At 62.4% G+C, this 13839-nt stretch overlaps 1 protein-coding gene across 3 annotated transcripts in view; it reads right to left on the bottom strand.

Annotated features, from left to right (window-relative positions):
• ELN (elastin) overlaps positions 1-13379 on the bottom strand; it is a 91054-nt gene extending 77675 nt beyond the window's left edge. For 2 of the 3 annotated variants that reach the window (XM_073315471.1, XM_073315473.1), the window contains exons 1-4: positions 13173-13379; positions 2670-2717; positions 1460-1519; positions 797-829 (exon numbers count right to left, since the gene is read on the bottom strand). In XM_073315471.1, coding sequence (XP_073171572.1) covers positions 797-829; positions 1460-1519; positions 2670-2717; positions 13173-13251 — 220 coding nt within the window. In that variant the 5' untranslated portion in view covers positions 13252-13379. The remainder of the gene's footprint in view (positions 1-796; positions 830-1459; positions 1520-2669; positions 2718-13172) is intronic. The other variant, XM_073315472.1, reaches the window with a different exon arrangement.
• Positions 13380-13839: the final 460 nt, after the last annotated feature.

Below are 13839 nucleotides of genomic sequence, written 5' to 3'. Positions count from 1 at the left end.
TGGGCTTTGGCTCAGTCCCCTGGAGTTGGCATTTAACTTCAGGCTAGTTGGGGCCTGACATGCCTTAACCAAGCCTCGCTGGCAGCAGAAGAGGCTGCCTGGAACCAGTGCCCTGAGGCTGCCAGGCCCTGAACCAGGAAGGTGCAGATGACCATAGGCCAGCAGCTCTGCTGTGGCCTGGGCCTTCCTCTCAACCAGGCATTGGCTGCCACTCTGCTTCCCGCGGGGCGGGGACAGTGCCAACCACAGCCCTAGCACCCCCCCCGCCAGTGCTCCAAGGGGTCATGGGCTGCCAGCCCCAGGGTGCGAAGGAGGCTCCCCCACGAGAACTTGGTGAGTTCTCTGCCCCCAAGGCATGAATCCCTGCATTGGGCTCCAGGCATGGTGTGTGGCTGTGGCTGAGGAGAGCTCCGTGCGGGTGAGCAGCAAGAGAGGTCTCGTGATCCCAAGGCACTGGGGAAGGAGGCAGGGCAGGGGGCTCTGCCCGTCTGGGGTGGGGGGCAGCTGTCAAAGCAGGGAACTATAGAGTGTGGGAGGGGTCTAAGCTGGGGCAGTGTGATGTGCGGGCATGGGTGCCATCAGGGCACAGCGAGCAGGGCTCAGGCTGGGAGGGAGAAGGCAGCCGCAGAGGAGTCGTAGTGGTGACCCCCCACTCAGCCCCATGCGAGAGAAGCAAGGGGAGCAGCTGATGGGAAACCCCTGCATGTCCATGCCTGGCTTCTGCCGAGCCCTGCCCTAGCAAATGGAGCCCTGTGCTGCACAGCCGAGAGCCCACAGACGGGGAGATGTCCCTTACCTGGCTTGGGAGGTTTTGCTCCAACACCGAGCCCTAGAGAAAAGCAAGAGCTCAATTGATGCGGTAAGTCTGGTGGTTTGGAGGGAGACACACAAGCCGCTGCCCAGCCCCTGGCCTTGGGAGATTGTGTCACACAGGCAGCTGGCCTGGAGCCGGCAAGATGAACTTGGCACACTGGCCATGCAGCTCGGGGCAGAGAACCGCCCCTGTACCGTCCCACCTGAGAGCCAGGCACATGGGTTTGAAGGCCCCACGAGGCTGGTCTCCTCGACAGCATGAGTCTGAGAACTTCCCTGATTTGATCCCTGGGTGGCTGGAGCAGAAGCTTCCAGATGTTAGTTTGCAAGACTGAAGTGCCCTCTCCCTGGAGAATCCAATAGCACCACAGAAGGGGGCATGTGCCACTCCCTTTGGTTATGGGGGGACACTGCAGCTCAGGAAGCAGATACCTCCACACTAAGGTGAAGGACCCACTACAGGCGCTTCTGCACACAGGGACAGGGGTGCCTCCTTACTGGGGGGAGCCGCTGTATGGTGCCCCCATACCCAGGAGAGATGCTTGCTTCCAGGGACTCAGCCAGCAGCAAGCCTGCTCGCCAGCCACCATTGCCTTGGGCCATGTAGGTGGTGACTTTGGGTTGTGCATCTCAGGACAGCGCTCACCTGCAAGTCCAGCTCCCGCCCCCAGGCCTCCTGCTCCCAGGCCTCCAACCCCAGCAGCTCCTGCAAACAGCAACACGTGCTTAGCGCCCTGCCCTCCAGCCCTGCCCGCATCACGGCTTTGGAGTAATCAGTACCCATGGGTATAGCTCTGAGAGCTGCCATCCCAGGGCCTCCACCCCACCATGCTCCAGCCCAGAGCCACAGGAACTAGAGCCAGGAAGACGTGGGCAGCTGGTCCCCTGCCAGCTTGCAGTTGGACTGCCCGAGTGAGACTCCTCTTTCCTTTGGGAAGTGGGCAGTGAAAGGGCCCGGAAAACACCCTGCTGAAGGTCACTGCCTGTCAGCCTCACCCCCGCCCAGTCAGGCCAGCAGCAGGTGAAGCCAGGCTGCCGGCTGTGGCTAAAGCCACACGGTGGGACAGCTCCCTTCCAGTGCTCGCCGCAGCAAGGACAGCCCGTGCTGCACTGCAGCAGCCCTGCACTCTCAGTAGATGGAGAGTCCCGCCAGCCAGAGCTGGGCTCACAGGCCAGTGGTTCCCTGGCTCCCAGGAGGACTTGAGGGGCTGGCTCTGTGCCTGGAATGCAGACTCTGAACTCCGTCACAGCCCGGCACAGGGGCTGAGCCCTGAGGGACATAGGTAAGGCAGTGCCTAGTCCAGGCTTTAGCGCCCAAGTCCCAGGTCTAGGCCCCGCTGCAATCCACAAAGCTCCCGCTCATGCTGGAGGTGCCGAAACTCTCGGCACCTAAGTTTTGAGGGTTAAAGTTCCCTCAGTACCTACATTTCTGCGTCTGCGTACAGGCCCTGCTGCCTTCTCTAGGCCCCCAAAGCCCACCTCCGGCCCAAGCCCCGATGCGAGGGGGAGAAGACAGGCATTCCTCCATCTGAGTCATTGCCAAGCGCCATCCGGGGGCGGGCTCAGAGGCCACCTGCCAGATCAGGGCCCATTCAAAATCCAGCTGGAGGAGTAGTGGTGCCCATCATATAACGCGTAGCCAGGGGCTAGCATGCTCACCTGGGATGTAGGTGACCCAGGTTCAATTCCCATCCCCCACAGGATCTGAACAGGGGCCTCCCACCGCTCACCCCTCTTCCACTGCACCCTCACTTCCCTCCCCATGCAGGGGAGAGCGTGCCCTGCTGGGTGGGGAGACAGTCCCATTCCCTGCAAACAGCAGCTTCCCATGTCCAGCTGGGGGAGTGGGTTCTTACCTGGGTAATATCCTAGAGCTGGAACTCCCACTCCAGCACCAGGCACCCCTGCAAAAGGAACAGGCAGCGTCACACACAGCCAGCTGGGAAACACATCCGCCGGGCCTCGTCCACCCAGCCCATAGGGAGCCCAGAAACCTTCCTGGGACAAACAGAGAAAGCAGGACTGCCCTCTTGAGTGCACGAGCTGCGGGGCAGTGCCAGGTCCCAGCTCTGCCGTGGGATCACGAGCCATTCCCTGCACCTCCCTGTGCCACAGTTTGCCCATCATTACTGTGTGGATAGTGACACAGACCTACCCTGGGGAAGTACTTTGAGATCTACAGTTGGCAAGCCCAGTGAAGGTAGCAGCACGGGGTTGCTGTGCTCAGAGCCCTGTCATTTTGCTAATGGGACCCAGAAAAGCCACATGTGCCCCTGAGACTCATGGTGGAGGGCCGTGACACCCTTCAGGCCCAAGGGGGAGGGCTGTACACCCCTGAGGGCCCTGGCGGAGGGCTATTCACCCCTGAGGCAAGGGAGCACCTGGCTCTCCTCCCTGGGGCAGGAGTCTGGCCTGGCTCTAATTCCTATCCAGCTGGTGTAAGACTCCGGGGGGGAGGTCTCCAGGGGAGACGGGCCTGTCTGGGACTAACAGGCCCGTCTCCAGGGCCCTGATCTCTGGGCGGCTGAGCACGCTGTGCGGGGAAGGGCTCGGCTTTGGGATGCCGGCTGTTCCTGTAACACCCCACACAGCTCTGGGACAGCCCCGGAAAGGGGGAGGCCCATGGTTGTGTCAGTAACGGCTGCCCTGCAGCAGGATCTGTGCCAGCCCAGTGCTGCCTGGGATTCAAGCCAGCACCATTTCTCAGGCGGGGGAGGGGAGGCTGAGCTACAATGAACCTGATGGTTGCCATGAGGCTAGGAGAGCCCCAGCTGATACCCTCAGGCAGGATCTTCGCCCCAATCCCACCAACAGTTGCCCCCCTACGGAGCAGGGACAGGGCCCACCTTTGCCTGCCACCACCCTGCTCCTAGCTAGTCAGCCCTGGGGACATACTGGGGCACTGCTGCGTGAACCTCCATTCCTTTGCATAGAGCCATATGCTTCTGTTGACAAGCCCTTGTGTGTGGACTCGGTGCTGGGAGGGCTGTTGTATTTAGACACAGCACTGGGGAGCGAACCCTCCGTCTTTCTACAGGGCAGCGCCAGGTAGTTCTTGGCCTCTGCTGAGTCTCCCAGACAGCACAAAACGGGGTGCGGTGTTTGGGATGTGGGAGCTGGAGTTCCATGGGGTATCCCAGGCCCAGATCACTAAGCGCCTCAAAGGCAGGACCAGGACCCCCTTGCAGGGGAGACAGCAGAGGATGGGTTTGCTGTGCTGAGCAGGGAGCCCCGGGGTTGCCATGCTAGGCATGGAGTTCTGCCTGGGGTGGCCTAGTGCGACCTCTGTGTAAATCGGGGCACACGGCTTGCCTGCCTGCCCTGGGTGGGGCCTCCAGCTGGGAGGGCACAGACATCCTACCCGCTGCCTGCAGGAGCTGGCCCAGTCCCAGTGTGCACAGCTGCCCCTAGGCAAGGGCTGGTCTGAGGGGGCATTGTTCCCACATTGGAGAGGGGTGACTGGTGGCAGCCCTGCTCCCATCTCAGCCCAGCCCATGGCCGGGTGCTCTGTGTCAGTCTCTACCCAGCCAGGTCCTTCCGGGCCAGCTCGCCCAGCTAGGTTATGTTCTTCGGGCGTGGAAGTTGAAGGAGTCACTAGCAGCTGCCCAAATAAACATGCCCAGCAGGTGGCATCGAGGGGCTGAGACGGAGCCTGCCCGCAGGCGGCTGCTCTCACTGCTGGGGAGCTTTATCAGGCTTTGGAGAAGTTCTCATTTCCTTCCCAACACCCAGACCAGGCTCCCTACAGCAGCCCTCTCACCCACTCCAGCCAGAGACACGGAGACGTGTCCAGCTGGGACAAGCCTTCCTAGTGCTCTCTGCTCCAGCTGCTTCTGCCCCTGGGGGAGGAGACAACATCCTGCCTGCGCCATAGACAGCCCCAAGACATAGACATAGACTCCCAGCCCCAGGCACGCACAGGGCACTAATGCCAGGGTTCACACTCACAGCCCCCATGTACACACAGGGCACTAGTGCCAGGATTCACCCCCCCAGCCCCAGACACAGACAGAGCACTAGTGCCAGGGTTCACACTCACAGCCCCTATGTACACACAGGGCACTAGTGCCAGGGTTCACACCCCCAGCCCCAGACACACATAGGGCACTAGTGCCAGGGTTCACATTCACAGACCAGATACACAAAGGGCATTAGTGTCATGGGTCACACTTATAGCCCCAGACACAGACAGAGCACTAGTGCCCGGGTTCACACTAGCAGTACTGGATGGACGACAGAGTACAAGGCTGGGATCCATGAGTTATAGATGCCATCCCACCTGTGCCAATGACTTGCCAGGCAGCCTAGGGGCTTCCCCTCCTGTCTCAGGGAAGTTGCCCCACCTGTAATGTGAGGTAGCACTAGGTGCCCCTGATGGGATGGGAAGGTCACAGGACAGCAAAGTATTTTGAGAGCCTTGGGTGTCAGGCCCTGGAGAAGGCAAAGCCCAGTGGACCTCTGCTGCACTGCCAGGAGCTTGCATGCCCAGGCCCGCAGCCCTTGACCCGTGCAGCTAGCACAGAGCCGGCCTAATGTGGAGCACATTACACTGAGCCTCCGCAGGCTTTGGAATTGGTTCCAGATTCCAGACGAGCTGATCTCACTTTGCATGGAATTCAGAGCGATAACACGTTCCCGCAGCCAAAGGCACTCGTTCCAGCCCTCGGTCTCCTGTCTCCCCATCCGTCTGTCTGTCTGTCCCTCTCACTCCCCTGGCCTGGCCCTGCCCCACTTTCCTGTCGCAGAGACTGCGTTATTGGCTAGGATGAATGACAGGGCTCTGACCTTTTCAAACAGGGATTAGAACCCTGGCTCCCGCTCCGCTCGCCTCCCGCTGGCTTGGAAAAACAAATCCCAGATAATTCCTTGTTTAAAAACAAACGCAAAGTGTCCATGCGGCCCCTCCCTGTCCTGCACTTCAGACCACCGCCAGCCTCAGCTGCTGCAAACATCTACCAGGGGGAGCTCCCCAGACTGGGGCGCAGCTGGGATGCCAGTGCTGCGAGGTTCCCCAGAGCAATGCCCTGTCTGCACCACAGACTCACTCCGAGAGCCAACTGCAGCCCTGCTGTAAATGGCAGAACTGCACTGATGTTTGCACCGGGCTGCAGCTTGGCCCTGTGAGCCATGGACTGTGATGTGCAGCCGGGGAGCCAAGGCCACAGGAAGGGACAGCATGGCAAGGGGAACTCACCTCCCACCCACCCCTTCCCTGGCTGCTGAGAGGAGTGGGGAAGCCGTGGTGGGAGCAGCTGGAGCAGCTTGTGTCTGACTGGGGGGGCCCCGTGGGGCTTCCAGCCTCCCCACCAGTAAGCCGTCCAGCCCTGGCCCTGGAGAGCTGTCCAGAGGGCAGCCCCAGTCTGCTGCTCCTGCCTGCTGGGAGAGAGAGGGGAAGGGGGGCAGACTCTCGAGGGGAAAGGGAGACACACCCCCTCAGCTCTTGGGGGAGCCCCTGTCCCCTGCCTCCAGGGCTCAGAGCTCGGGGCTCATTGCGGCCAAGTAGGTTATTGTGTCGGCGGGAGCTCTGTGTGCCAGGCAGTGGTTGTCTGGCGCGGCTGCCAGCGTGACACGGCCCTGAGGGCCTCTGGGCTGCTGCTGGGAGGAACGGTCTCACACGGTGGCTAAAGCAGCTAGCTGCGCAGTGCCGGCTGGGCTGGGATGAGGACATTCCTCAGCAAGACTTGAGCGAGGGGCTCCATTTGCCCCTCCAGAGAGGTCAGAGGGGCCTTTGGCTCCCGGTAAGTTCTTTGGTGCTGAGTCATCCCAGCCCAGCCTCCCCGCAGAGTCTGGGTTCCCAGGAAGAGCAGTCAGAAGGCCGGGTGTGAGGAGAGGAGCCGGCAGTCAGCGGGGGCACGACCTGGATGGCGCCCATTGGCAGGAGCTGGCCCAGCACTGGTGCCACTTAGTGCAGCACCTGGCATCACCGCACAGGGACAGAAGCCGTCCTGGAGCCATGGCTGATGAATGTCCCTGCCCAGCCCGGGTAGGCTGGGGTGGGGGGTGTGAAGCCGGGCATCCTTCCTCCTCGGTCTAGTTCTCCTTCGCCCCAGAGCCAGCTCCTGATTGGCGTCACTCCCCAGCACCAAGGGAAGGTCCCCTGTTAACTCAGGATTTGTCATCGAGACGGGCTTGTTCTGTGCAGACCTTCTCATGTTCGCTGCCTCAGCCATGCTTCTCAGCTGCTGGGCAAAGGGCTCCTAAGGATACTCTGGATCCTTTGGGCGGGCGCCATCCATCAGGCTTATATGTCTCTCATGGGGCCCTGCTACCTTCAGCGTTATCTCCCACTCAGCCCTCCTCACCAGCTGTTCACTGACTGGCTGTCACAGAGGTTTCCATCTCTCCTAGGCTCTGATCCCAACTTTTCCCGAGTCTGCCCTCCCCAGACAGGGCTGAGAGTGGAGCTGAGCTGAGTGAGGAGTGTGCCAACCTCCTCTGGATCTTGGCAAAGCTCACCGTGGCCTTGTGTGCTGCTGGAAGGGGGGGCTTGTCTTGCTTGGCAGGAGGGTTTTGGAATCCTACAGTCGAAAGAATATCAGGAGGTGACATCTGCTAATGGCAGACTCCCCCGTTCTGAGCTCGGTTAGCTTGGCCCATGGCTGGACAAGATGCACCAAGCTGGCTAGTTCATATCCCAGGCCATTCGTATTGACGGCAATAAGTCCCAGGCCTCAGCTTAGCACCAGCTCTTCACTGCACGCTCTGAAGAGTCCACGGGTCAGATCTCTCAGATCGCTGGTGCCAGATGTTGGCTGTCCTGCCCTTTTGTTGGAGCATGAGGGTACGTCCACACTGCACCTGGGGCAAGCCTCCCAGCCCGGGCAGACAGACGTGCTAGCAGGGCTCGAGCTAGCATGCTGGAAATAGTTGTGTGGGCATTGCAGCTCAGGTCTCAGGCCCACCCGAGCCCTGGGCCTGAGCTGGGTGGCTAGCCTGCATGTTGGCCACAGCCACGGTGTCCACACAGCTAGTTAGCGCACTAGCTCAGGCCCTGCCAGAGCCCTGCCCAGGCTGGGCGGCTGGCTGCCAACTGCAGAGTAGATAGCCCCTAGTGTCTCCTTCAGAGGCTCCAGCTGGCTTCAGGGGCTGCTGCTCACAGCCAGGCAGGTCTAGGATCTTGTGCTAAGGAGATTGCTGAACCCCAGACTGCACAGCCCCTCCAGACGTGCAAGGCTGGCCCTGGGGGCCCTAACCTGTTGAGCTATAAAGCCAATGACCAGACACGAGGAACCAAATTCAGCCCTGGTGCAAGCGATTGCATTGAAACCAACAGAACTGCAACGGTCGCCCATGGGCATCCCCGACCCAGGGGGGCTCGTCAGGGGCAGCTCCACATGGTGCACTCCAGGGCTCCTGCAGACTTCTCGCCTTCCAGCCAGCACAGAGGCATTTGTTCTCTGCCCATTGGCGTGGGGCTGAGATTGCAGTGCCCCTCTTGGACCCCCCCCCGCCAGCAAGGACTAGGCTACAAGGCTCTGATAAGATGGGTGGCACCATCTGGCAGGAATCAGAGGCCAGTCACTCGCTGCCATGTGGCTAAAGCTCCATTCAGGGCCCTTCTCCTGGCTTCTAGGAGACCTCTGCCACGCTGGTTCCTGCTGCCAGCTGCGGAGCAGGGCTCGCCAGTGCTGGGCGTCGCGGAACTGCAGATGGCAAATTATTCACTGAAATCACTGGGGGAAAGTCATGCCCCTGGGGAACAATTCACGAGCAGGAAAAGAGTAGGGTGACCAGACGAAATGGACAAAATATCGGGACGCATGGGGGAAGCAAAAACAAAAAAAAGCCGGCCGGAGCAGAGTTGCCGAAACGACAACAACAAAAAACCCACTGGAGCGGCCAAAGCCACAATATCGGGATACATGGTGTCCTGACCGTGCATCGGTCGGGACACGGGACAAAGAACTAAAAATCGGGACAGTCCTGATTTTATCGGGACGTCTGGTCACCCTAGAAAAGAGGCAAAATTCAGATTATGAAAGGCTGGCCATATCTGAGAATAGCCATCATCAGGTGTGCAGCACAAGGGTGGGAGACACGTGGACTGAAAACGGGGCCATGCCTGCTGCACAGGTACAGGGAATAGGGCAGCTCCCATTCCCACACACAGCTGCTGTGCACTGGACTTATCTGCTGCACAAGAAGCAGAGCAGGGGCGAGCTCACAGCACCATTGTGGCCTCTGCCAGCAGGAGGCGCTGGAGGGAATAGGAACAGCACTGGCTTTGAGAAGCTCCTCCAGGCGGCAGGGAATGGTGCAGAAGTCCTAGCTGCAGGGAGCACCAGCCTCGCCAGCAGGAGGTGCTGTAGAGAGTGGAGGAGCACTAGTTCCCAGCCTGCCCCAGCGGGAGGCGCTGGAGGGACCAATGCAGGAGTGCTGGCTGCGGGGCAGCTCCCAGGTTGGCCATCCCGGCGATGGTGCGCCCACGGTTTGGGCAGTGTAGGTGCCATTTCTGTAGGGCCCCAAATGAGGAGGGGGCCCAGATGGGGCAGAGTGCATTGCACAGAACAAAGGCCTCTCTGTCCGTCTTGCTGTGAGCGCCAAGTCACAGAGCTTAGAGCACAGTGTCAGGAGCTGCAAGTCCCCAGAAGCCCCCCGCGGGTGGCCTTGGCTTCTCACAGCCTGACACTTGCCTCGGAGGTGCTCAGTGAGCATGTGACCGTCACAGGCTGAGGCTGCTCTGTGCTAATCGCCTTACTGCGGAGCTGGGCCGGGGCAGGCGCAGGCTTTGGGCCTGGCTCAGGCATGCTCGCATTATCCCCAGCGATGCAGCAGGCAGGTGGCGGGATGGGCCTGGGCAGTAAACGCCACGGGCGCGAGGCCCTGCGTTCCAGGCCTATGTGATCCAGCCCTGGGTTGGGAATCACTCTCCATGGTCCCTGCTGCCTGGCCTGCGGGACTCCTGCTCTTTGCAGCCCGTGAGCCTGTGTGGACAGGATTTGTCAGGGCAGAGCTGGGAGACGAAGCCAGCACCCTGCCTGGCCTGGGAGTGCTTGATGCTATGGCTCGCGCAGCCTGGGTTCTTCCAGTTCAAGCCTGTGGAGGGAGTGTGGTGAGGGCCCCACACAGAGTTGGGAAGAGAGCCCTGGCCTCTCCCACTTCCCCAGCACCACGTGGCAGGGGAGAGGCACACCCCAGGTCTACAGGTGTGTCTCTGCGGGGGCCAGCCCTGTGGCCACAGAGACCCCGTGGGCATGGGGGGAGGCGAGGGGAGTCTGGACAAACAGCAGTTCCCTGGCAGGGTCGGGCCCGCTGGAGGCAGGTCCCCCGCACCTCCCGCCTAGGCAAGCCCAGTCCCACCGTTGAGCCAGCGTGGGCACTGCCCGGGTTACTGGCTGCAAAGCGGCAGAATCTGAGCCTGCTGCAGCCAGCGGCACGGCCACACGGCTGGGCAGAAAGCTCTGCCCCGCCTGGGAAAGGCAGACGTGCCACAGGCCCCCAGGAGACAGTCTGCGCTGGCATGAGCCCCTCCACTGCTCGGCAGCTCCTCCTGGGCACTCCCCTGCTCCGCTCGGCAGCCGAGAACGTGCCGCCCGCAGCCCGCCCCGGCCAGCTGACAGGTCCCCCGTGGCACAGCCCCGGGCACACGAGCGCTCGCGCTCCCCCTCCCTGCTGCCCGCTCCCCCACAGACCTTCCTGGGCATGCCGGCCCCTCCCGCAGGCGGGCACGGCCACTCCCAGCCCCGCCCCACAGCTACGCTCGCCCTGCCCCACCCCACAGCCACTCCCAGCCCCACCCCACAGCTACACTCGCCCTGCCCCGCCCCCCGCAGCCACTCCCAGCCCCGCCCCACAGCTACGCTCGCCCTGCCCCACCCCACAGCCACTCCCAGCCCCGCCCCACAGCTACACTCGCCCTGCCCCGCCCCCCGGCAGCCACTCCCAGCCCCGCCCCACAGCTACGCTCGCCCTGCCCCACCCCACAGCCACTCCCAGCCCCACCCCCCCGCAGCCACTCCCAGCCCCACCCCGCAGCCACGCCCAGCCCCGCCCCCAAGCAGCCACTCCCAGCCCCGCCCCACAGCTACGCTCGCCCTGCCCCACCCCACAGCCACTCCCAGCCCCACCCCCCCGCAGCCACGCCCAGCCCTGCCCCACAGCTACGCTCACCCTGCCCCACCCCACAGCCACTCCCAGCCCCACCCCCCCGCTGCCACGCCCAGCCCCGCCCCACAGCTACGCTCACCCTGCCCCACCCCACAGCCACTCCCAGCCCCACCCCCCCGCAGCCACTCCCAGCCCCGCCCCACAGCTGCGCTCGCCCTGCCCCATCCCACAGCCACTCCCAGCCCCACCCCGCAGCTACGCTCGCCCTGCCCCACCCCGCTGCCACGCCCAGCCCCGCCCCACAGCTACGCTCACCCTGCCCCACCCCACAGCCACTCCCAGCCCCACCCCCCCGCAGCCACTCCCAGCCCCGCCCCACAGCTACGCTCGCCCTGCCCCGCCCCCGCAGCCACTCCCAGCCCCGCCCCACAGCTACGCTCGCCCTGCCCCACCCCACAGCCACTCCCAGCCCCACCCCACCCCGCAGCCACTCCCAGCCCCGCCCCACAGCTACACTCGCCCTGCCCCACCCGCCCCGCAGCCACTCCCAGCCCCACCCCGCAGCTACGCTCACCCTGCCCCACCCCACAGCCACTCCCAGCCCCACCCCCCCGCAGCCACTCCCAGCCCCGCCCCACAGCTACACTCGCCCTGCCCCGCCCCCCCGCAGCCACTCCCAGCCCCTCCCCACCCCACAGCCACTCCCAGCCCCACCCCACAGCTACACTCGCCCTGCCCCGCCCCCCGCAGCCACGCCCAGCCCTGCCCCACCCCACAGCCACTCCCAGCCCCGCCCCTCCAGCTGCAATGTGCATTGTGAGCTACAGGCTGCATTTTCATCCCTTTTGCCTTCGGGAGTGATGCACACGGGCTGTGTCACGACTACACACACACGCACCCCGAGTGATCCGGCTGGGCTGTGTCACAGCTACACACACGCACCCCGAGTGATCCGGCTGGGCTGTGTCACAGCTACACACACACGCACCCCGAGTGATCCGGCTGGGCTGTGTCACATACCCACACAGCGATCCAGATGGGCTGTATAACACCTACACACAAACACAGTGTTCCATACTGGCTGTGTCACACATATACCCATATACACACAGGCTGTCACACACACACACACTCACACAGAGTAATGCACTTGGGTGTTGTCTCACGCACACAAAGTGATACACAAAGACTGTCACACACACTGCGAATTATACACAGGGGCTTTGTTTCTCTTTCTTTCATACACCCGCACACTGAAGGTTGTATACATGGACTGTGCCATACATACACACTCATACAAACACACACACGTAGAGTGCTCCAAACAGGTTGTGTCTCTCACATCCACACATCAAGGGTGTATGAACAGGTTCTGTCACACCCGCACCTGCAGTGAGAGTGCTACACAGGCACCTTGCCACACACACTCGCTGACAGTGATCCACACACATTGTGTCTCTGTCACACACAGCAAAACACACAGGCTGTGTCAGACACACACAGAATGAGACACGTGTATTGTGTCTCTCACATACACACTGAGGTGGCTACACACAGGCTGTGTCACACGCGCGGAGGTAGAGTGACACATGAGACACTGAGAGTGTGATTCACATGGGTTGTGTCTCACACACACACACACAGAGTGAACCCCGGACTCTCACACTCACCCCACGCCTGCTCTCTGTATGTCAGTCCCCCACATTGACAGCCCGGCGGGCCCTGGTACCCTAGCTGGGGCTGGGATCTTGCCTTCTGGGATGCGCTAGGGAGGACGTTGCATGACCTGGTAGGAGCCCCTCAACCAGCACCTCTCCCCCCAGGAGAGCTGCTGTCCAGTGTCAGGCAGGGATCCCCAGGCGCAGCCCCGGCTGGGCTCCCAGCTCAACATGCTCCAACCCCTGCCCCAGGGAGTGCCCTAGTGCCATGTCACACTTGGGCATGGCTAGTTGGGAGCATGCCTGCCCCAGTGGCGGGGAGCAGAAGGGACAGGCCAGGTTCTGCGAGGAGCTGTGGATGGGACCCATGGACGGCAGGGGGAAGTTGAGCCCAGGGGCAGCGCAGACACGGCAAAGTCTCCGATTGGCTCGGGGGCTTTGTTGAGCTGCTCCGTTCCCAAAGGGGGTTCGTGGCATTAGCAGCCTGCCCGCTGGGCATTCCCCTTCCCTTGGGGACACACGCCCCGTAACCAGCTGCCGGGAGCCTTGTCCCAGCCAGGCAGCGCCTGAGGTCAGGTGTCCCAAGAGAGGTGGCCTGGCTTGGGGCTAAATGGCTGGCTCAGGCTGGGGAGAGGCAGCTGTTGCTTTCCTTACCTCCTTGCCGAGAAGCCGGGAGGATGGCGAGGAGGAGGAGGACTCCGGGAAGGAGGGATGCAGCCAGCTGCCTTGCCATCTCTTGAAGCAATGCCCCAGTCCTCTTGCAGCCAGTGTGTTTTATCCCAGAGCCGCTTAATTGTGGCTTCCAAGGCTGTGAGGGGCGAGGGGTGGGGGCTGGCCGAAGGGAGGGGAAGGGAGTTAGGGGAGAGGCACAGGACACTACGTCATTACAAAGGGCAAACACACAAGCTTCTCCAGGCTATTGGGCTTTTTTCCCTTTTTAATTTCTCTCTTGCTGCTTTCTCCAGTTCTGGTGCGTCTCTGCCAAGAGAGCGGGGCAGCTGCCAAGAGAGCCTTCAGCGAGAGGAAGGGGGAGGGCTGGGCTGCCGAATGCTCCCTGCCCCCGCACCATAACGGCCAGGCCATACATCGCGCCTCTGGGGGCACGTGGGCACGGCAGGCCCCAGACCCAGCGCCTGGAGCCACTCCTGCCCACTCGCCCCTTGCAGCCAGGCAGGGCCATTGGCGAGCCCTGCACAGCCTCACCACCCTTGCCAGGCCCGGGTCGGAGCCCCTGCTGGGGGTGCCAGGCTTGTCAGGGGCACAAGTGGCTCGTGGGGGGGCATGCGATATCCCCCCCGGAGGTGGGGGAGGCTGGGGCAGC

Source organism: Lepidochelys kempii, chromosome 17, assembly GCF_965140265.1.
Source record: "Lepidochelys kempii isolate rLepKem1 chromosome 17, rLepKem1.hap2, whole genome shotgun sequence".
Lineage (NCBI taxonomy): Eukaryota > Metazoa > Chordata > Testudines > Cheloniidae > Lepidochelys > Lepidochelys kempii.
Note: the sequence above shows the minus strand (reverse complement) of the source record. Positions and strands in the feature narration are given on the sequence as shown.